This window comes from Atractosteus spatula, chromosome 3 (genome assembly GCF_055471065.1).
Source record: "Atractosteus spatula isolate fAtrSpa1 chromosome 3, fAtrSpa1.hap1, whole genome shotgun sequence".
NCBI lineage: Eukaryota > Metazoa > Chordata > Actinopteri > Semionotiformes > Lepisosteidae > Atractosteus > Atractosteus spatula.
The window spans coordinates 11,631,794-11,656,417 of record NC_142708.1 but is presented as its reverse complement, the minus strand read 5'-3'; the positions used below and the strand labels follow the sequence as shown (position 1 = coordinate 11,656,417).

Sequence of the window (24,624 nt, the reverse complement as noted above, 5' to 3'; positions counted from 1 at the left end):
ATATTTCTCTCTTTACTGGCGTATGCTTACTTTCACCTTTGGAAAGCACACTAGTGCCACCTGGTGGTAAAAACAAATCAAACGACCTTGCGAAATGCCGTTTTAAAGAAGAAAGTTCTGATTTTTAAAATTACTAGACTTGTAATATTGTAATATTTCAACAGTTTAGTTCATAATGTTTCATGCTTTTGCATTGTCAACAAATTCAAATTTCTTCTTGTTAGCTTATTGCGTCTGTGGAAGTCTATACAATTTTTTCAGAGATAGCACATGAACTTTGTATCACTTTCATTCTTTCATCCATTTTCGAGTCCATTATCCAATTCAGGTTCATGGGCAATCTCGGTAAGCAATGGGTATGAGGCAATATACATCTTGGATGGTTAGCCAATCAATTTCAGGGCACACACAGACACATGTACAGTACATAGTCTCACATTTCCAAAAGCCAATTAAACTACTGTACCAGTACTGTATGTCTCTGGACTGTAGGAGGAACCTGGAGCACCTGGCAGAAACCCATGCAAGAATAGGGAGAACATACAAACTCCACACAGATAGCACCCCAGGAATTGAACCCAGGGCCCCAGCACTGCAAGGTAGCGCTAACCACCCAAGGAGGATAGTATCCTTAGATCAATTGCTTACTAAAAGCCAAACAAGCTAGACGGGCCTTAATTGCTTATTTTCTTTTGTAAAACTTCAATCAGGTCTGTCTAAGGAAAAGATCATCCATGTTAAACGGAATTAAGAAATGAAATAAAAACATCGAACAATGCAGACATTACACAAGGAAGAGTTTGCATATACTGTAGATATATCTTTAGCCTTTATCAATGCATTTCAGCTGAAGGTCTCCCAGACGGCTTCCACATACAGTATTGCTGTCTATGGATGTTTTGACTGACTTTCTGACAATTTCATAAAATTAGTAAAGGAGGCTTATACCTTTCAGTTCCACATTTCTGTTGTATGACCACTATCCATTCTTACTATCATACTGTATGTTTATTCCAGGGGTTGGCAACTGTATTGGCAAGCATTAGAGATATTAGAGACTAATAGGCCACAAACATAAATAGGCCACCTGGTTTATTTACTGCATCATTTTTATTGGGGCCTGCCTATTGTTTTCACAGGAAAGCTTGCAATCCATACCCCTGATAAGAATTTTCACACTTAAGAGTAAAGTCAAACATATTGGACAAAATGCTGGTTGCTAATAAAATAAAGTCCGATGTTCGCTCATTTGGAGAGATGAATCTGGATTTGTCCAACATAAAGACCATGCTGTCAGTGCTCCGAGTGTGAGAATACTGTATATACGATGTGCTGCGACTAGGAATTGTTGCGAGAATTGTTGGAATTCGAAACAAAGAGCTGTGCTGGCTAACACCTATTCACGGCACAACCACAGGGGAAGATATAGCTTACATGTTAATCATTTTGAAGAAAGAGGAATTGAAATCGAGAAAATGTTTTCAGTGGCGACTGACGGTCCCCTGGCTATGGTCGGGGAAACAGAAGAGATTCGTAAAGATCACGGCACACTGGCCGCCCCACGGTTGTGCCAAGGTTTTGAGTTACAGTATGAGCTTAATAACATGATGACAACAGCGGTGGAAACAGTCAATTTCTTTGTGGCACGATCTGCCTTGACGCATACGTGGCTCAAACTCTGCTACAAGCTTGAGACTGAAGAACTCAGCAAGGGAAAGCAAGGGCAAGGATGTGCATATGAATTTATTAATTTTATATTTGATTATAGTTTATTAATCAAAATATAAGTAGGGCTATTACTGACATTAAATGAAGTATCAATGACATGCAAATTCGTAAAAACAAGGGCATGAGCTAACTCTGGACATGCTCCTTCTGGAAGGTTGCTGACCCCTGGTCTAGTCCATTGTCATTGTAATGTACCGTATATACAGTATACAATTACAGTGCATCCTGTAACATGGCCATTTCCTTCTGGGCCTGCATGATGTGCACTTTTCCAAATAAAAAACTCAAAGTTTGTTAATTGACAACATTGATTTGTGTTTCACTGTTCATTCTGTCATTATGCTGTATTTGATGCATGTCCCATTACACATTTTGCCTAATAATGTTGTCAAATAGTCTCAGTACAAATCCATTCTGAAATGATTTGTCCAGCATACAGTATATCAATGTAGTCTGTCCAGGTAGTGGACATTTAACACATTTTCAAAAAGAAACCAAAAACAAACAGTACCACCATTTAGCTTCACTTTCATAAGAGACCAAATATAAAAATTGTATCATATTGAAGCTGAAGCTTGTTTTGAAATTCTCTTTACTCTGTATTATCCCACAAAACAAAAGCCTTTTTATTTTTTGGCTGCTTTGGAGAGTCTCTGTGGATTTTTTTTTGTTGTTGTGATTCAGTAGGTTTGCGGAAAATATCCTTTTAACGTATCCACCAAAGAAAAAACATTCACATCAAATGGCTTATGAAGAAAAATCAAATCCCCATCCAAGTATTAAGTTACAATACGTATTACAAATTTACACAAATACACTGCATGTAAACTTTAATCAATTCAATTTGTAAAGCAGGTATACAGATTTAATATATTTTTATCACCTCTGCTGAAAGTAGACCATCAGTAAATTGATTTGAAGGGTCTTAGATTAGAGACACGATACATTAGGTTTTTGTATCCTTCAGTAGGCCTGAAGGATACAAAAACCATATGTATGAACAGAACAAAACATTCTGTACTGTATAAGAGGAAAAGCCTGAGCATAATCCTGATTGAAGTATCAGGTTTACTTGTATCTATTTGCCAAAGTGTTCAGAAGATGCCTTTAGGGTCACCAAATGTAGGCGTTTGTTCTTTTAACTTATCTTTTTTCAGACCTGCGAAGAGTTTGGGGGCTGATTTCTGAGAGATAAAAGTTTTTGGCATACAGCAAACCCATGGCCACAACAGAGCTGAACAGTGACAAAAAGATGAGCTGCACATGTTCCATTTTTTTTTTAATTCTTTATCCCGTAAAACTGGCAATTACAATGTGAGAGCAAGGAGGGGGAAAAGTAGCCATGAGGGATATTCAATTGCAGTTTTAACTGCTGTGAAACTGAACTGTCTATATCAATACCGACTTCAAGCAAAGAACAGACTTTGAAATTCAGGTGAAAGAAATCTCCTGTGTTTCCTCTAACCCACTTTAACTGTGGCTGCTTAAATTGTAGTGATGATAAAAATTTTAGGCTGCAAAAATGTACATTAGTATGGTAGTTTAAAAAGAACGCTTATGAAGCTGCAAGTGGTGGAACAGCCTGATTTTTATTTTTTTTTTATTGATTTTGGAGAGGAAGCATACTGTATGTGTAACTCTGGTTTGACATATCTCCTCGACCTGAAGAGGTCTTGCGGACGGTGGCATCACCCAACCAGTCTCTGCGTCACCACCTCTCTGTACATGATGGAGATATAGATGAAGAGCAGCAGAATGACAAACAGGTCATCCATGAATCCCAGGATTCCAAAGAGCGCCTCGGGAATGAAGTCCAGTGGAGAGGCAAGGTAGGTCAAAGCTCCGATCAGGCAGAGCAAGATCCGGATCCGGAACATCCAGAAGAGTCCTCCTACGGAGAACATCTCCCTGAAGGCATGACGCAGAAGGGTGGGAACATCTCTGATCCGGTCCATCAGCTACAACAGAACACATCTTTAGCGCTTAAGCCAGTGTGACAAGAACAGACTGCTAATAATGAATCCATGCATTTCCACGGATCTGGCCTCTGTAAGGGGCTACTCCGTTCACATATTGGTATGATGGGCAAAATAAATACTGTACATCAACCACAACTTTTTTACGTGCTCTTATTTCAAGTTCATGCTTTACGCTGACTCTGTTAGAGACATGACATATCTAATAAATATCCTATACGCTGACTTATACACTGACTGAACAGGTATTGGGGGCTTTTATTTCCCCTGAATTTATTTCTCAGTTTTTTCACTAAATTATTTATTAATCAAACTTGCAGTCTTAAGGGACACATACTGTAGAGTTGAAATGTGATGGTAAAGCAAAATGTTTACTTCTAACACAACTGGTACAATGCTATTGTTGGGACTACTGTCGACTATTCTAAAATGTGGAATTAATCTGATTAAGACTGAGGCAACATACAGTATCATATTTATATATGCATCACTTATGGTGGCCAAAACAATGCACCTGCAAATTTCTGCGTAAAGGATTTAAACCAGGATAGCTTTTCAGCTTTCTCACAAATGCATAATATATAAGTAAATGTGCTATAATTATTGTACCACCCATCTTAAAATAAAACCAATTTTGGCTTTAAGTTACTGGTTTGGTAGAAGAGTTCACATATACACTGATAACACTGAAAAGATTTGTTTTATTTTCTGCAGCACCTATGAATGCTTGAGCTTTCATATACACCACAGTATATCAACACCAGTGCACTGCTCTCTCAGTAAGTTAACAAAAAGGGGGGTTATAAATCTTACAAAATACAACAGCACAGAGCTGTCAAAAGTTTTGGGAATTATTTGACAGTTTTGACGCCTTTTAAAAAAGCATTCCCTAGAATATTTCCCAAGAATAACTGTCTACCACTGCTTGCTCTTTGAAATTATCACTCGCTTAGATGGTGATTTTGGTATTTCTTAGGGGCAGAGTGCTTGTAATGGTGCAAGAAATTGTGTTGTGAATCCTTTGCAATGATTCATTATTGTACAGCAGGGAGAACGAAAGGCAGAGTCATCTGTACTCACAGATCTGGGCTGCCCAGAAAACCTCCTGTTATAGTCATAGACATCCTGAAGTATTTGCCCTGCCTCGGGCTGCCCCTCTTGGGTTTGGGCTGGTAGATCATGCTCATGAAACAAAGGGAAGAGTAAAGTTACCTGAATCAAAAGCAGAGAGACACAGCATCAGTGACACTGCACAGCTTTTTGTCATTTCTCTTCAGCTGTTTTCCTGCCTTATAGCATGAAAAAATATACTGTATTTATAACAGCATAACACTTAAAACAATTTCCAGAACAGGCCCGGCAGTTTGGTATGATTGAACAGTATGAGCAGATATGGTTTTCTTCTTTTTACATATAAAAAGTTTTTGGAATATATATTTTTAAATTTACTATTCATTTATGGAAACAAGTACTATTCTCATTTACAGTTCATTCTCATTCTGACAGCTGTCTATTGCTTATATTCTGAAATAGCACTCCATTACACACATTCAGTATAATGATTGATTTGACTATAAGGTGTGTAAATATTGTTAAGGTTTTGTAATTGGCTTGCATAGTGCCTGGACCTGATGAATATTTGATATTCTGTAATTCATCATAATTTACATACCTGTACTTTGCACTTTTAACATGAATCAAAACTTACTTAGAACTTATGATCTGTAGTGTAAATGCAGTCACCTAATTATACAGTTGTTTAGAAAAATATTTCCCCAAAATTATAGTTACTATACACAATGTAGTGATAATAACCCTACAATGCCATTTCTCCATATCTATGTTGTTACTTGTTTAATACACCTATTTAAAGAAAACAAAAATAGACACACGTGTAACCCTTCAAAAAAATCTTTAATGATTGCCATGTCAGTGACTAAACATTACAAATATTTTGATTACCAAAATGAACCTAATAAACCTAAGAACTTTTAACCCTTCCAACATCCGTGCTGCCACAGTGTTAGCTATGAGCTATGTTCCTTTCCACATGTTCCTGGACCATTAGAGACCATTAGAGAACAGCCTTTGTTGATGAAGTTTCAAAAGTTCACGTGTCTTTTTTCAAATCTTACCATTTGTCTACAGATGGGACAATTAATAGCTCCAAGCCATGACCCATACCTCCAATATGCAATGATGCAGGATCCTAGGAGGATGAAAGAAAAGCAATTAGAAAGTTATGTAAGCATGAATCATAGAATAAGCATACTTTTAAAAAGATAAATCAAAGAATAATTATTCTATGACCTTCAAACCAGTTCCAATAATATGAACTGAAGACATTATGCAATGATTTCAGAGCTCTAAGTGCTCAAAACTGAAGGGCGAGCAATACCATAATTCATTCTGGTTAGTAGACTAATATACACAATTTATTATTATTATTATTATTGCTCAAATAATATAATTATATATTAAACGTCATATCACATATTTGTGTACGAAAATTAAAATTGTGAGAAACATTTTTTTTCCAAGTTCTCTATCTTCACAAAACAGATGGAACCCTGATAAGCTTTCCTGATATCCTTGTAAGCTTTAAACTAAACTTAAGATTACAGGACTATAATCATTCTCTTCTATTTGGTCTTAGTAGAATTTTACTGGCCTTCTCTCTTGTTAAACTATCAATTCATTTACGACCTACATTTATGTTCAAAATGACACAGGCCACCAAAGTTTTCCTAAATTTGAATTCAATTGAATTAATGAAAATATAAAGACAGCTGTAAAAATCTTTTCTTCCCACACTAAAAAAACAATGCTTAAATTGGTTCGATGGAACACTGAGCTAAATTTGGTGGTTTAAGATACAGTATTAATTAACCCCCTTCAACACGTGGATAGAGCGTAGTTGTCAAAAGTAAGGACGTTTTCAGCGTGACTCACAGTAAGACAAAGGCTGATAAAGGGCACAAAGTATACTAAATCGAGGTTTTGTACTGCCATTTCATTTTTTGCAGTGTACCTCCTTTAAATTAGTCATGCTAGTAAACTGGATTGAGGCATAGGGATGTGTCAGGTCTTCAGTATTCATACTTCTGACCCTTCACACTTCTGAGAAGAACTTCAGCTCTAATTTTAAAAATAATATGGACATAATCAAGGAGATCTCTTACAAAACAAATTAAAGTGTCTATATACTTTTCTACTGTGGACAGATTTGTTTGGATAATGACTGTTCTGAACATACAGAAATGTTAACTTTGATTTAAATGACTTAAAGGACATAACTCATTCAAAGTGATGATTTCTTTATATGGAAAATGTCATGTCAATCAATTTTAGATCTGCCATCTATAATAAAACAGTAGATCACCAGAGTAATAAAAGATGCCAGCAGACAGTAGGTTGAGAGGATTCTAGTTGAATATTTAGATTTTACTATTTAACACTTTAGATTTATTAAATTGCAACAAAATACAAAAAAAAATCGATATTTATGTATTATGTATTGTGTAAATAAAATATTATTTTCCAGAACTAATGTTTCTTGTGCATACAGAATAAAAACAATTACCCACATTTTGTTTTTTTACCAAGAAATAAAGGATGAGTCCAGGCAATCAGTGTTTAAGTCTATCTGACCTTAAAAATGAAAATACAATATCTTCTGTACAATATCTAGAACACTACGCAAAGCAACAGCCTACTGAAAGGAGCAGGAAACTCATTGCAGTGTGTAGGACAGCCCTCCTTTGGACATCTGGTAGAATTACATGGTTAGGTTTTCTATTTTTAATGCTGTGCTGCATACTGATCTCAAACATAATAGAGAACAAATGTAATGTCCGTGTCCCTGCAAAACTGAATACTGTCTTTAATCTACATGGTATGCCAGGATAACTACATGGCCTCACTTGACACAAGTATCAAAGGTAATAATACCTTAGGCTTCTCTTGCATTATAGTTCAACAAACTAGTATAGTTCTACAAGCCTCTACAAACTATTTTAAAACTTATATTAATTGTCCTGTACCTGATAATAAATGTGAACATTGTCTATTTCTTTATTTAGGAGATGAAACACCTAATATACAGGAGTAATGGCAAGCAGTGGTAAACCTCTGGTCTCATAATTAACAGGTTGTGGGTTTAAGTCCCTGCTGCAGACACTGTTGTTGCACCTTGAGTGAGGAACCTGCATTTTAACCAAGTAGCTCCAGTCCACCCAGTTTGAGGAAACAATGACCAGTATCCCTGGGATGGACCAGTGTCTGATCTGGGGGGGGGGAGTCACATGCTGGAATGGACTATTTCAACTATAGATTCTAGGATGTATTCCAGCAGAATGACTGCTGTACCACTCTAAATGATACAGTATAACATTTGTGCTTTGAGGTTTATGGCTCAATAGTTGTTCTGAATGCATGTTAGTTTGGAACAAGGTGTCAGCAAAATAAATCGCATGAATATCTTTATAAATTTGCAGAAAACAGAAGCCTTGCATTGTCAGTTCATTAGAGTAAGAAAATTATTCAAGTTAATCCTGTAGATTGCTAAGGCATGTACGATTGGATCCTAGAAAAATTATTTTGTGATTTAGATCTATAAAATTGCAGCAGCAATTCAGGACAAGATGAGAAGAATGCAGATTTCAAAACCTATGTTTTATTGCAGTAGACAGGTGAACAAAATATAAAAGTAAAACTTTCCAATATTTGTGCTTTTATAATAAGCTACTGTACTGAGTACAATAAATGCAGGGACGATATTCAGATCCTGAAGAAAGCATATTTTTCCAATACATTCCACCAGAATAAATGTGCATTTTTCCTTAATGATGAAAGGTGTTTAATCTTTTCTTACCAAACTTTGATTACTAAAGGTTTAGATTTTTTTTTCTTGATATTACTGCTAAAGCAGTTTTTTTTTATTTGAAATTTTCCAACTTCTTGAGTTTACATTTATTTTCATACTAGTGACAGCTCCTCAATGTGGAAGACTAGGTTTGTGTCATACATGTAAGAATGTGTTCTTAAAATGCAATAGTATTCAAAGTAGAGCTTATGGCTTGTCAATTTTCTAACAGTCAGATAAATGTACTGAATTTATAAAGTCAGAAAGATGTCTGCAAAGAAGAAAAAACTGCTAGCCTCTGTTTTTCTGTACCACTTGTCACTTAATCAGAACACACTGGTGTCACGGCCCTAGGTTGGCTGTGTTTGTTTTTTTCTTTTCCCTTTCTTTTTTTCTCTTTATCAGGTTTGTGTTTCGATCCATAGTTCGTTTGGTGATGGTTAATTGGACCATCCGCCTTTCCATAATTTATCCAAACTTCTTCTTAAAGAAAAAAAAAACAAATAAGCCAAAGTGTCTTTAGAAAGGGAGGTTCCCACCACCCCTTCACTGCTACAAAATGGTCATACTGCTGCACAACAAACTATTCCCAGATCTCCTTCATCATTCCTTCCCAAACTATTTTTCCAGAGTATTTAATACAGTTCAAATACTTAATTCATCCCCAGGTGGGCAGTTTAAGAGTAGGTTTATATCTGGACCTACTCACCTCAGTGACCTACACAATTTCTTTCCACTGACACTTGATATACAGTATAAAACAACCCAGATTAAGCCCAAGTAAGAATGTGCATTAATGTTTGAGATTCCATTTGGCGACCTCTGGTGGCAAGCTATGGCTAGTACAGTTTTTCCAAAGACCACACACCCTTGCCACATTTATTAAAAGGCCACGTCAGATTTACAACCACGGTTTAAGACTGCTTAAAAAACAACAACAAACTCTTAGACTTCAGAAACTGTGTAGAAAGTATTTTATTACAACATTTCGTATCCATACTCACCACAGAAGAGATGACCACAATTGGTTTCAACAGGCAGAGAGGCCTGCTGTAAACATACTGGACAGGACATGTCGGTGTAGAATTGGTGCCGGGGCTCTGCACCAGCATCCTAAAAAGACATTACAGGGTAACAGAAGGTGCTTGTGGCATTTGACAAAAAACAACTGGCAACATTTGTTGATACAATATGAAAAGGGCAAACTCTTTAAAACTGTACAGGATACCATTTATGAAAAAAACAAACAATATGAAGAATGGTAACACAGCGCTGTGATGGGTTAGCTTATAAGAAAACCTTTTTTACATCTGAAACAAAAAAGATTATTCTTCATGTAGAATTTTGATTTTTAAAAAGCATCTCCAAAGGCAGAGTCACATAGATTATAGCCATCATAAATTTACAGAGACAGAAAATAATTTGGAATTGACAGACAACCATTTTTAAAACCCTAGTTAAAATATTATCTAGTCAATAATTTTTTATATTATTGAAATATCCAATTCACAATTAATTTTCATCTAAAATCTCCTTAAATTTTGCATTACTGCGATACAAGGCCATATGTGCTTTCTTCTAAAAGACAGAGGCTGTCTTTCGCACTGTGTGCAGTGCTGACAGCAGAGCTCTCTTCAGTTGGAAGAGCAATTTGAGTCTCACTGACTACAGAGCAAACTGGAACCCCCTAATGCCAGTCAAGTCAAGATTATGCTGGCTCATTCATTGCAAACCAATTTTTTTTGGCCAATAGTGCACCACAGCCTGGAGAATACAACTTAATCGGCATTCCAAATGAGCGACCCACATTTTTTTTTAATTGTTCCTTATTTGAAAACAAAAGTAATACAAAAGAATTTTAAATACTTTAATAAATCTTGCACAGCCTTCAAATAAATTGTATATTCAAGAAGAAACTGTAGGCAAGAGAGTTATGTCAGTTCTCTAAGGCAAAAACCATCAGATTCTTTCACTAGTTTTAGACTTGTTTACACTACAAGTCACTCTGACACGAAACGAATGTCTCATGCGTAGCTCTGACTGGAGTCTGTCCTCCAGAGAGAAGCGCTTGTCTCTGTGAATACATGTTGTGAAGGTTCTGTACCTGCTCTGATTGAAGCTGCTGTCTAATGGCTCTCACACGCTCCTGGTTCTCAGGATGAATGTTTTGTTGCTCAGTCCTGCTAAAAAAGAAGGTTGCGTCAGACATATACTGTATGAACAAATACAGCTTACAAATCTTCTGTTTTCATACAGTGTGCTCCACAAGTACTGGGACACAAAGTCAAAATGGCTATTTTGTCTGTATACTCAAGCAATTCGGATTTGAGATGAAAAGATGAATATGTGGCAAAAGCACACAACATCACCTTTTATTTCTGGGTACTGTTGTGCTTTTATTTTGTACCATTTTAGAAAAATAGCACTTTTTGTGTTCAAATTCTCCAAGTGGGCATCAGTAGTGGCACAAAATAACTTTAAATTAAAATTAAAGTAGTATAAAACATTGGTTGTAAATCCTCTGCACACGCAAAAAGTCAATAGAACACCAAATCATTCCAATACAGTAAGAAAGTGTCATAAAGGCAAGAATATTGACATTTGCCATTGGCAATGAGTCATGATTAATTTGAAGGCATGCATATGTATTTGTCAATGTAAATATTAAATGAATGACTGAAAATCAAATTACCTGTAGTATACTAAGTACTCCGATATACCAAAAACAAGAATCACCAGGATCAGTGCAACATAATTCTTTAATCAAATTGCATGTGTATTTGTCATAGAACACTCCCAAACAACCACTAAATAATCAATACTGACTGTTTTTACAGAATGTTACAGCAAAGTTCATATACTTTTTACATACACGTGATAAAAATGCCCATATATACTGTACTACCAGATACACATCAAATGAGCAAAACTCAAAACCAAATGCTTAGTGTAAATTCCTCAATCACTTTACTGTACAAAAGTATAATACACCATTTTAACAAAAAAAGATCTTGTGACTAAAAGCAGCTTTGTGAAAACAATTGAGACTAACCTCTGCATGCGTTACAGTATGTCCACGACTTTTTCCTCCAAGTATGACTACTCTATATTCTGGTAAAGGGAAACTATTCATACAAACTTCTTATGACTTGACAAAGACCTTCTAAATTACTTAATTTCCAATAGGAATACATTTCTAAACAAACCAATGTTTTGTAATTGTTTCCCAACAAAACAGAGATATATTTTCAGACTACAAAAATAGCAGCAAACAACAAAGGGAAGAAATTATACAAGACAACGGAATTCTAAGTTATACGTTGTGGAACTTTAGAAAAAGTAAATACTGTAGGTACAAAGTAGAGTGAAATAATCTGTTACAGAAATAGACGCTGTCAGCTCAAAAGATCAAATACTTAGAAGGCATAATACAACTCAAACTTTATACAGAATCGAAAGCCAAGAAGATTATTTCTAAGTGCCTGAATAAGATTTTTTTGAGAAAATACACCACAATCAATAGCTGGAGGATCTGAAGAAGATGAAGATTCTGGAATTATTTTATGACTAGGCTGAGAAATTATTTAAATAATGAACTGGTTCTACTGTGAGAATGCCTTAAGACAATTGGTTTAAAATGTGCAAAAATTCAATATTTTCTATCACCACAAGATTTTTGAAAATTATTTTCCATCCAAAGTAAGAGAACTGTTTTTCCAGCAAATGAAAAGGGAAGTATGATGTGACTGGGACTTTCTTTCACAATGCAGGATTTGGAGACATCTGCTGTAGTCAAGATTTCCTTAAATCTGATGACAAAACAAAACTACGATTCCATAAACTCATAGGCCAGTAAATTATAATTGCTGATTCAAACCTGACAATGTCCCTAAACAGATGGAAACAACTGGATTTTCAAAGCAATACAAAATAGTTCCAACCACTTTTCTAAATTACTAGACTCCAGGAAACCAAATACAATTGAGACCTTAGCTAAGACACAACAATGCTGTAACAATCCTTCGTTTATTCACCCGTCAACTCTAATTAAAATTGTTTTCTCGTCAATTAAACCTTAATTTTTGAATATCATAAACTACCTATAATTTTCTTAATGGATATACTGTATGCAGTAAGGGTAATATTTACTTTTAGAATTAACAATACTACTTGCATATTAAAAATGGAAACTACTGTTTCTGATTTTTAAATCAATCTTTGTAACTCTCTGTAACCATTGCATAGTTGTCTTGTTGTTAATAAGTATTTCTAAGACTTGCCTGAGTTTAGACCGGTTTAATTATGTTAGAGCTGTGCCGCAGAATAAAAGATCACACACCTGGAGTAACACTTTATTTCCTGCCCTATTCTGTAACAATACAAAAACACAATGTACAGTATATGTTTTAAAGACAATTTATGTATATTACAAGGCAATAAAATTCATTTTGCGATAATATATGACAGCATATAAATATAATAGAAATCACTGCCATATTGGTAATTAAGATATGTTGATTTATCTTATAATAATATTTGACTCAAGAGCATTGCTTGTATTTTTATTAAAATATATCCGTTATCTTTCTAGCTATAATTTTTAATAGGATTTATTGCAGTATTACTTTGTTGAGTTCAAGCAGATTTATATAGGGTCAGAATACTTTTTACTATTACTGAACCACATTTAGTACAAGGAAAAATCTAGAAGATATAATTATGGGTATTATCTTTGTTACTCTCAATACTCATTACACAATTTTAACTAATAATTTATTTGGAGGAACAGTCATCAAGGTAACAGATGAGAAACTAGCAAGGGTTTATACAAATCTATCAATTTAAATAGTGCTCAAAACCTTCAATTTTCTTTGCATATTATTCTTCTTATTATTAATTTCTCTATGGAAGCTCTTGCAGGAGGACACAAACCCAGCTTGAAATCAATTTAAATTAATAAATATCCAAAATATTCCACAAACAATCATGCTAAAACAGCATTGTGGATCCTGTACTTTTGACCCTTGCTCTATGAGAACGTTGCCAAAATGTTAAGCTTTTTTTCTTTGCTCAATGTCCATCCCTCAGTCTTTTCTCATGGCTCACCTCCTTGTTCTCCGGATGTGCTGCCGTCTTTATTCCCACAGCGTGGGTGCTGACTAATGAAAATATCCTTACTTGTCCAGTGTGATCTTATCGGAGAACATGTTCAACAATACCAAGCAACTCGCCTTGTGTTTCTTGTTCACCTCACAGAAATGGTTGAAGCATTTGCTTCACAGTACCTTAAGTATCAGGGCTCATACAGACAGAATGTATTAGCATCAAGCACACAGTGTGTGGAATAGAACATGTTAGTGGTTGAACAGCAGTAAGCATTGCAGGAAAAAATATTACTGTACAGTCACAGAATATATTCCAGAAATCTCTGAATCCCCGATATGAGTGACATCTATTGCAATCCTTACCTGTACAGCAAAGTTGCAAGTCCACCCAGAAATGTAAAGCTGAGGACAACTGCTACAAGAACCTGGTTGCTGATGCCTTCTATAAGAGAGTCGTCACCCTGTCTGGAGTTCCCAGTAGCCCACTGGATTTCTTCCATTCCACCCTATACTAACCTGCTTTTCTAGGAAATGTGAAAAGAAAACACAATGTTAATTGTAAAAATGTATTAAACAGTTTCATGCACAGTTTAAGTTGTGCTTCAAATATCCACGTGTGAGTGTTTTGTAAGGTGATTTCTTTATGAACATATCCCAAAATACAAACACTTGCCAAAGACCATTAAATTAAATTAAATTTTGTGATCAGAACAAATTCAATATTCAATATACATTAATGAGAGATGTGGTTATCCAGGAGCAAAAAATATATGGCTTTTGATACCAACCTTGAGACTATTAAATATATTACACTGTGTTGGTCATTATTTATATGATAAATCCATAAATCAATTATCACTACCCTAGTCCCCTCAGTAAACATACACAAGATACAGATTATGTTAGAAAATTCCAGTTTAAGGTATATTTAAACCTTGTAATGATTACATGTTAGCACTTCCTGAAAGTCTTGATGTACGCGTCCCAGATTTAATTATGCACAATCCAAAAGTTATGCTAGAACACTTGTTCTCTTAGAACCTTATTTCACTCTAAAAAGTGACATTACGTTAAGCGATGATGTTTTAAGTTATTGCGTTCAACAAAAGATGGCCTTGTGTACATGAATACATATTGCATGTTCTGTCTTGTGTACATACTGGTCATTGTATGACTGTGGAGGCTTTGTTTTCAGTATATGTCAGAAAAAAGACTGCTCAAAAAAACAACCTTAGATAAGTTCTCTCAATTTAGTAGACAGGTACAGATGCAAAGACAGATGATAGAAGACTGGGAAATTCCCACAAGAATGGTGAGAATTAGATATGCTGGAGTTTGTGAGAATATAGTATCTCCACAAGAGAGCTACAATTCTCTTCTCTTCAGTCTAGAGTAATACCTCAGGCCAAACGGGATGCAGACTAATGGTCTCCATTACCTCCTTCTGCCTTTAGATGACAAGTTAATGAGCAGACCTGACCCACAATAGCTTTGACCGGGACTGTGGAGAAACTGTCACAAATCATCAAGTTCTGGCCATCACCCAGCATAGCAGCATTGAGAAAATAGTGTACTTGAAGTTCCTGCAGCATTGGAACTTCTCAGAGTATCTGCTGTGGTGTTGCCTTTGCGGTACATTTAAAAATGATTTTCCTCTTCCTCTGCTACAACATATTCTTTGGCAACTAAATCCTAACTTTGAGCAGCAGAAAAAAAAATGTCAAGGACGTATTTGACCAATCAGGAGACCATTAATGGCCTAAATTGCTGTGTAGTAGAAAACAACTTCCTACAAATTTTAAATGACCCCAAATTGAGATCACACTGATAAAGATTTGCTGTATCGCAAATTATAGTAATCAGGTTATAGGCTGTGAAACCTTTTTTATTTTTTGTTTTGTCACTTTGACTTTCTCACCTTTTCTAGTGATTTTGGGAAGCCCCATTTGGCAGAATACTGTATATGTCAACCTAACTTCTCTTGTCAGAATATCACTGCTGAACGCCATTAGAAAAGTAAACAATAACAACCATAGGCTTTCAGATCATCTTTGAATAAAATCCATTTTATCTTCAAGTGGCAAAGTTCCACTTTTAAACCAGCAATTTAAACACACAGATGGTAACAGCAGCTCTTGATTGGCTTGGCACAGCAAATCAACACTTGGAACTTAAGTCATGTCAACAGCTGCATTAACGTTTGAAAAAAAAAAACTGCAGACAGACTTTTGGGATTAAGAAAGCCGGTTTCCCCTGACTAAATGGACCATGCATCACTTACTCTTCTGAAGACAAGAAGTTTGTTTGGGTTAAGATACTTAGAGGCATGGCTCCCATTAGTGCAGCCAAGTGAAAAAAATACCTTTTTTTTTTAGTAAAGGAAATCCTATTATTTCACGGTATTTAACAAGCAAGGGAGAACGATTTTTACACAAAGAAAAATATTAATTATTTTTTTTCCACAGATACTGTATCTATGTGAACCACTTAATTGCAGAGCATGGCCACTTTCAGACATTTGCTAGCATTTCACTAACAGTAAACAGCTTAGTGCAAACAGTACATTATAGCAGTCTATGTGGACTTTTAAAGTTAAGAAAGCTTAGCTTAAAAAGTTTACTGAAATATAGTTTTGACAAAAAATCCTTAAGCATATCACTTTCAATAACCACTTATCCAAATCAGGGCCTATCCTGTGAAGCACTGAGCACAAGGTGGGATACACCCAGGATGGGACAATCCATCACAGAGCACACACAGATGGCACAACTGTTGCAAAAGATAATTGACCTACTGTACCAGCATGTCTTTGGGCTGTGGGAAGAAAGCAGAGAACCCCTGAGAACATACAGACTCCATGCAGACAGCACACCTGGAACTGAACTGGAACTGAACAAGGGCCCCAGTGCTGCCAATTACTGAGCCATCATGCCCCCAAAATTGTTAATATACTGTATATACACACAGACAGATTAAATGCATTTTCTTTTGAGAAGGTTTATATTAATTCAACTGAAGATACACCTGAGATTTGTAGACATCTGGCTCTGGTCTGGGGTCATTGACCTGGTCTCCTGACCTGGCTTTAGAGACTTTTAGAACAGACATCTGCTGTTGTACGTGACACCACAAAAATAGCTGAAGGTGGGACAACATCATCAAGAACAGCCATGGGACCATCAGGAGACTTAAACCCCCATTCATGGTCATAACATGGCTGGATTGAGACTATGAAAACCTCTGTAACACTGTTGTAATTTGGGATACTGTGGTAAATACACCTTGTGTGTGTCTCCTTCAGTGTTCTCCGGAAGTGGCCATTTTTGTTACAATTAAACTAATCTCAAACCTTCACTTTGACTGTTTCTTCGCTGTGACTGCTTGTCTCCCTACAGATTTTACTGGCATTTACTGGCCAACTAAAACAATCAAATTGACGCTCCAAATGTTGGGCTGAAAGGAGCACACATTTCCAAGACATTCTTCACTTTTCGTTTGTTTACAGCAAGCCTCTCGATTCATCTGCTCATCAAGGTCTTCTACAAAATAATCAGCTTTTCTGCATTTTCAAATGACCTTTTTCTGTCTTGGCTATTTTTGTTCACACAAATATCAAACACAACACATTCTGTATCTGTTTATTGTGCTTTTTATTTTACAACACAAAACACTAACTTTCCTTCCTTCAATCTATGTCTCAAAATACTCTTCCTTGAGATAGGTAAGTATAAATGTATTGTCATTAAGTGACACTTTCTTCCTCAGAGCCATGGTAACACACTATGTTTTAAAGAAAGAACATCTGACATACAGCCAATCATTTTATTTCTTGTCTCAATTAGTTATGTTTTGAAAATCTGTCCTATTACATTAAAGTACAGTCTACTATTAAGGTTTTCTAATCTCATTTTAATAGTACTTACTGTTTTTAATGAGGTATTCCCACAGAATTCATGTTTGTATGGCCTATTAAGTATGGATATATTTGGCCTGATTCTTATTTTCCAAATAATTGTATTTTATAATGCTTTAAGTGTTTTATGAACAATGCTTTATAAAACAAAGTGTATCAGTTTTCTTAATATAAAACATGAATATAAGGGCATCTCCATAATTTTGATCATCAGTGGATGTACGGATGTGAGTTTGTACTTTCACTGCTGCAGATGTCTATATTGAGACCCCATGAATGTTGTTTCCTAAATCATACTTGTCAATCCTCCTTTTAAACAAAAAATATGCATTTAATCATTAAATGCAGGAGGGGGCAGCTCCAGTCCTGTAGGTTTCTAAGGCTGCTAAATTCTACAGCACTTGAAGAATTTTGAAAATCTGTTCAACTGCTCCAATCAAGGCAGTTAATTAAAAGAGGACCCAAAGTCCTCTAGGACAGGGTTTGACAACACCTACAAAAGCAATAGGGTACCAACACCATCGACATCTCTACAGCTATTTCACCAAGCCATACAATGCATACCATATACTTTATGCATCAAATACTGAAAGTGAAGTGTTAAAAATTAAGTTCGATACTTTTTGATGACATATACATCTCACATTAGCGACTCTGCATAACTACTGTACCTACTCAAAGACGTCAGAGCAATTATGAGATGCTATCACGTAAATGTTAAAACGATTTCTTAACGTCGTCAAGCTTTCATTCTTAATTTTTTTAATGAACGAATTCGAGTTTGGCAACATTTTGCAGCACGGTTATTTTCGTTTTAGAACGAATGACGTGTTTAATCTGTCATTTACACAAAGTGCTGACACTGCAAACGCTTTCCATGTTACCTATCCTGCACAGCAATAATCTTGTTCTCTTTACCTGCTTCGTGTTATCCATTGGTGTTAAGACTTCCGCATGAGTTTAGATGCACTCACGCAGAGGGCTTTTCCGTGTCACAGACCTTGTGTAGGCTGTCTCTGATACTGCCAGTGTAATAGTATTTTTTTCCCTCAGAATAGAATAAAGAAAGTAAAGACGATAGGACATTAAATATTATATAACCGAAAATAAAGGCACGTTAAGGACAAAGAGATGTTTCTGCTTTATTTCCCGGCGATGCTTTGGGACAGGCAAGGGCTGCCCAGAGGGTGCTGGGTGGCAGCTGTAGGACCCCGCCTGACTAGGAGAGAGACAGGGAGAGGAGAGAAACCGGTGGACTGGTTGTTCGTGTCTCACTGTTTCAGTCTATAATAACTAATTCTCTTTTTTATCGACATTTTAGGGGGTTAGAACAAAGAGCCGCATCTGGAGTGGGGGGGGTGAAAAGGTCCCGTGAATATTGTTTTTTTTATGTGACCTGGATACCGTGATTCAGTCAAACGACTAGTGATTTTTCTTTATAATACTAAAGTATCGCGTTATATACCCTGTATATTTGTGGATTAGTGGTGAACTACAATGAATACGCTGGAGTCGGTGGATCGGGTCGAATTGTGCGAGAGCCTCTTGACGTGGGTGAGTTTTTTTTGTCCTTTTTGGGATTATTTTCTCCCCTGTCGCCTCAGCTCGTCCAGTCATGTAGTTAGTTTCTGCCCTAACTGTACTACTCCAAAGTTTCCCAGCGTTACGAGATTTTGTTTGCCTGTTCGCTGTCCAGAAGTTGGAAAATCCGGTACTGAGCACTTTATTCAATTGCCAGCGTTTTGTTTTCTATAATTCTGGGGGTTTCGGAGGAAAAAAAAACCGGCGCTTTTTAAATTACGTTATCTTGTCTCATCAGCAATGCACTAGAGTCCCTATATTCCGCGGCCGGCCTGATTTCCTGTTTTACAGTTTCTTAGGGTGGTCTGTCTGTCAGTAGTGACTTTTTGCTCAAGACTCTTCTTGGCGATTAGAACATATTTCGGGATAATAAACTACAACGGACGGAGTCCTGTAATGTATACCTAGTCAGTTCTACATTATGCGCATTGTCTGGGCTGACTCACTAGTCGTCTGCGAGTCTGTGCAGGCAGCAAATACCGGTAATGGGTTGTATTATTTCAGCTATGCAATTTTTTTTAAGGAGGGAAATATCGGTATAATAACGGGGGAAAGTTACAGTCCCGTTTAAAACGCCGTTAACGCAGACGGAACGAGTTGGTGCTGCAGCAGACGAGAGGGTTTGCTAGTCTCAGTGTGCTCCACCCTTCACAGACAGAGGTTTTTCCACGTCTTTTCTTTTCAGTTCAGGGCAGCCTCCCGGCAAAAACACACAGCTGTATAAACAGTGGGATTGATTCTGCAGAGAAATATCCCAATGCCACGATTTTTAAACTAGCACTATACCGCATTCATTAGTCTTGTTGTTTTTTTTCCCCTGCAGCCCGCTATGAAGACTGACGGACAATAGGTTTTGCTTTGCTGTACGCCGTTATCATACTAGAGGAGGTCTTTGGGGGAAAAAAATAGTGTCATAACAAGAAACTGGAAAAGCTTAGTACTGGACTGTCTTCAACGTTTGTTTTCATAGTCTGTCAAATACGTAAAGTGAACGATGTAAACATATGACCCCAAAAATCCCAGGACGGTTGTGAAATCAGTAGGGATCTTCAATTGTCTCGGAGACCGGTGTGGATTTTATGCGGTGATATTATGTCTGTATTTCCGATTTGCCGTCTCATATTTTGCGGTTGTATTCAACTTTGAATACACATCAACTAGCGCTGCTAACACTGGTTATACAATGACTGGTCAAAATGAGTGTTTAAGGTCTGGGACCGTCATTATCTGAGGAGTGCTCGCTCCCTTTGTCTTCCGATTCGCGACAACAAAGGTATTTGTTAAATGTGGTTAATATAAAACAAAAGATATCCTACTGTACATATCTCTAGAAGAGATTTGATTATGCAGTATCTTTTGGTACACCTTTCTAGTATCACAGTAGTAAAAGATGCTTTTTTTCCCCACACTGTTTTGGATTAATTAGGATAATTTGTCATTATACCCTTGATTATTGTTATTCGTTTGTGCAGTGTTTCATTAAACTGAGCACACGCGTCTTTCCTTTAGAACATTTTACAGTTACAGAGAGTGTCATTTACAGTTTGGAAGTTTAGACAGATGAAATTCATTCCCTTCTTTCTAGGCTTGCAGAATGAAGCCAGACCTTTAGTTTTTTTTTTCCTATGGAAATCAGTCAGGCGTTTAAAAATCAAAGAATCGTTTTCAATGGTCTGATTTAAAAAAAAACAACAACAACCACATAGATGGTAGATTTTTGTGCAAGAAAAATGATTCAAAAACAACAGTGGATTTCACGTACCGTGTAATATTGTGGCCTGGAAGTGAGACCACCACTGCAGAGGATTTACTTTGGAGGAAGTTAATCATTTTCCGTTTTTTTTAATTCTAGAGCAACGGTCTTATCAAATACTCTAGATTTATAGGACTGTGTCTAATTTATCAATTCAAAAACCAAGCTTTGGAAGTAATTTTAAAGAGCTCGAATTTGGGCACATACACACAACGGAAAAGCCAGGAGTGAGAGGAGGTCATTCGGTCCATTTAGCCTGTTGGGTTCTGTTTCTCTGTAGTCCCATAGCCTGTAATTGCTGTATTGGAATAAATCCCACAAAAATGCAATCCCCTTGAAACCTTCCAGCCCCAGAAAGATGTCTTGTAGCCAGTCAAACCTGACCTGCACGTCTCTGAGAGTTAGGTGAGAATAGGATCATCTCTCCATGTAAACATGAGTCGAACATACAGACTCCACACAGCCAGGCGCCCCGAGCTGATTTCCCAATCCAGAGCGCTGGAGCTGTCAGGTTGTAGTGTTAACTATCATGCAAGACCCTTATTTGAAAAGAACCAAGTCAATCATTGGATATTAGTTTTCACATTTTAGGTCAAAAGTAATGAGCATAGTCATTTGGCAACTGGGCAAACTAAAATGGTTATTGCAATCTTAGTTCTGATAAACATTTCTGTAACCATGATTGTATTTGTCCTCAGATCTGTTTAGTGAAGGTTCACTGTATGTTACAGCAGTGCAAATAGTGTTTAAAATTCTGTTTCAATGTTTTAAAACTTCTTACTATTTCAATACTACCATCATAATGATTTTAATATTTTTAATAACATCTTTTGTCCCTCTCTATCTTTGAAAGCAGTGTTTGTAGGATATAACATTTTTTGAAAGAGTAAAAATAAGATATTGGAAAGCGACATTCCCAGATACATCTGGTTAGATTTCTTAGAGCTTTTGTACTTGAGATATGTGAGAGGAAGTCTAGAAATACGGAGGATCCATAAAGGGTTATTAGTCTTGCTGCTGATATAAAAACGTGTTTCAAATGGCATTATTGTTGTTCTCGGATATGATCATTTTCTGGTTTCTGTTTAGATTAATCAGTTTATATTATTCCACCCTTTCAAGTTCAGACTGAACTGGCACCTCTGAAGTGCCTTAAGGTTCACAGTGAGGAAATGAGGTTGGTAGCTAATCATGCACATGGTTCAGAATAAAGGTCTTAGACTCTAGGCCATGCATCTCTACATCTGTGCCATGCTAATGTGCTTCCCCTATAGTTGTGCACATTCTTTTCAAAGCGAAGTTCAGCGAAACATATTTAGCATGCCAAAGTAGAAAAATCTGAGCTGTCACACTTGCAGAGAGTCCAATGTGCTCACAGAGCCCAGAAAAGGAAGATTCCAGTAAGGAGCTGTAGGCTGTTTTTGAAATGAAGAGACTGTCTGCAGTTTTGCATTGCAATCTCTATAATGCTGCCAGGCATACCGTAGTTCAGAGGGATGCCAGGAAGAAAGGGTAAACAGAGTCATGCATAACGAGGGTAGAGCCATGTAGTTAAAGCTTGGAAGGGTGAATAATGAGAAAGTTGCAGGTCAAGAATACAGAATTTGTGAAGGTAGAGGTCTCATTATAAGAGAGTAGATTCCGGAACAAAAAGTTGTAGTCAAAATTCTTTTAGATTTTTCAATTTGAAATGTTTGGTATTTAGGCCTTCCAGTGAATATGAATTGGTTTACAAAGAGATGAAAAATCACTCTGGAATGCCAAACATGCTCCATTGATAAAGGTGCTATCTCAGAATCTACATCAAGCTGTATGATCCAGATGTTGTGAGTTCAAGGTGCAGTCTGTGACCAGGATTACCCAAGTGGAAATACACAGTTGGCTCCTATTAGGGGTGGCTTTGGGATTTATTGTCAGGGGCTCTTTCGATGAGAATATGCCTTTGATTTCATGGGTACCTGCAGACATGCAGTGACATCAGCGAGAGATGTGCCTCTCCTCCAATTGACACTAATCCACATGTCTGTAGCAGACGTTGTGCACTTCCTCAGTCTCCCTGCATATAAGAGTTGTTACTGTGAGTTATGAATAAGCATCAGTCCCTAAAGCTTTGCCTTATAAAAAATAAGTATTTATATAGCGTGGCATACCTGGGGTGGGGGGACCTCAAACACACACCTCTGAAGTGCAGTGCCCACCTGGGTGGCGCATGACAATTGTGTGCCAGCACCCTCACCACAAGGTGGTGGGGAAGGGTGAGCAATTGCCTTTTAAAATAAGAGATAGGTTGGCCAGTTGTTAAAGCCACGATGGAAAATAGCTAGGACACTGGTGGATGAACACCCCACTGCTGTTTTGAAAACTGCTATGAGATTTTTCATCTTAATTCATGACTCATTCAAAAGACAGCACCTCCTCCAGTGTAGTATAGACCAGATCCTGTCTTTACAGCACTGTCCTTTGTCACCATACTGGTTTTGAAACTGTAGCCCAGAGGGAAGCATGCCAATTTCTGGTCCATAAACAGTGCTAATATCAACAACTTATTTAAATAAGACCATTGATTTAAACTTGTTTTTGATCTATTTTTCTTTTTAAGGAGTCAGTTTATGATGTAAAAAGAACTTGTATTACTATTGTCATGATCATTCTTACTGTTGTTGATGGGCCAGTTGGTTTCCTCTCATTTGTAGCAATTCGTATTGGAGATTGTGATAATACTTCAGATTTTCTGAACAAAAAGATTTGTTTAATACTCCTTCATCCTGTTTATGGAGATGCAAAAGATGCAGTGCACTAGTCTTTCAGATACTGTGACTAGTGCATTGTTCTTATGGTCCTTGACCATGTGATAAAGAATTTAGAAACTGACCCTGTTGCATAACTTTGCCTACAGTTGTAGCACATGTGCTTTTCCTTCAAAATCCTTCACTGCTGTTTCAGATCATTTTCTTTCTTGATATTGGTGGCTTTACTGTACAGCACAGAAACCACTGTGTCACCGGTATCTCTTCTCCTTGTTCTCTTTTACATGTCTTGTTTCCTGTGCTGTAGTGCGTGGCCATTCCTTCTGTGATCTTTTTTTGTTCCCTGTTGTTTAAGATAGCTGCCATGCGTGGTCATTAACTCATCAGAAGCACAGAGACAGAAAATTAGTGACTGTCTAAATAAGTACCCTTGCAACTTGGGAAATTATGAAAAAAAGTCCGTTAAGGAAGACTGCCATTACGGTAAACTTTACTTTTTCCACAAGTGTTTGTTCACTGTATATACCAAGGATCCTACAACAAGTTTTAGAAGTAACAGGTCAATTTTATACAGTAAGTTAGAACTACTAGGTACATTCACACTTCATTTTTATGGTACTGTAAGTCTATAAAGCCTTCATGGAATTTATCACAGTGAGGTGTTGCTGTTTGATGCTCAACATGATATTGTACCTAAATGCTAAAAGTCATGAGATATACATGTCGATGAAGAGTGTGAACTCTTGCCACCAAAGAAATGCGGTGCTGAGTTCAGTTGTGCTCAAAAGGTTTTGATAAACATTCAAGTGCTGAATATGAATAGCAGCTCCAGTGGTAGTAGACTTTTTACCATGACAGTAATCTTTTGATCTGAGTTTCCCGTCTGTATAATCCAGCTTGTTTTTTTGTTTCAACTAAGTACAATGTCTCCACTGAGTACTGTTCAGCATGAAGCTT

General features: G+C 36.8%; 2 protein-coding genes across 9 annotated transcripts in view; one reads left to right on the top strand and one right to left on the bottom strand.

Annotated features, from left to right (window-relative positions):
• Positions 1 to 1,726: 1,726 nt before the first annotated feature.
• Positions 1,727 to 18,593, bottom strand: rnf170 (ring finger protein 170). 4 transcript variants are annotated; one of them, XM_088911964.1, is made up of 7 exons: positions 18,505 to 18,593; positions 14,037 to 14,197; positions 10,673 to 10,748; positions 9,573 to 9,681; positions 5,840 to 5,913; positions 4,785 to 4,916; positions 1,727 to 3,686 (listed from the first exon to the last, which is right to left on the bottom strand). In XM_088911964.1, exons 2-7 carry the CDS (start codon positions 14,171 to 14,173, stop codon positions 3,417 to 3,419), a joined length of 798 nt encoding a protein of 265 aa, XP_088768090.1. In that variant the 5' UTR covers positions 14,174 to 14,197; positions 18,505 to 18,593; the 3' UTR covers positions 1,727 to 3,416. The 4 variants fall into 4 exon arrangements, with proteins under 4 accessions (XP_088768090.1, XP_088768087.1, XP_088768088.1 ...); XM_088911961.1 differs by having other exon boundaries at positions 10,673 to 10,751; positions 18,505 to 18,591; XM_088911962.1 differs by lacking the exon at positions 18,505 to 18,593 and adding an exon at positions 15,073 to 15,638 and having other exon boundaries at positions 10,673 to 10,751.
• A 214-nt stretch (positions 18,594 to 18,807) lies between these two features.
• hook3 (hook microtubule-tethering protein 3) overlaps positions 18,808 to 24,624 on the top strand; it is a 61,543-nt gene continuing 55,726 nt past the window's right edge. For all 5 annotated transcript variants that reach the window (XM_088911015.1, XM_088911017.1, XM_088911014.1 and 2 more), the window contains exon 1: positions 18,808 to 19,140. In XM_088911015.1, the coding sequence (XP_088767141.1) occupies positions 19,084 to 19,140 (57 nt within the window). In that variant the 5' untranslated portion in view covers positions 18,808 to 19,083. The remainder of the gene's footprint in view (positions 19,141 to 24,624) is intronic.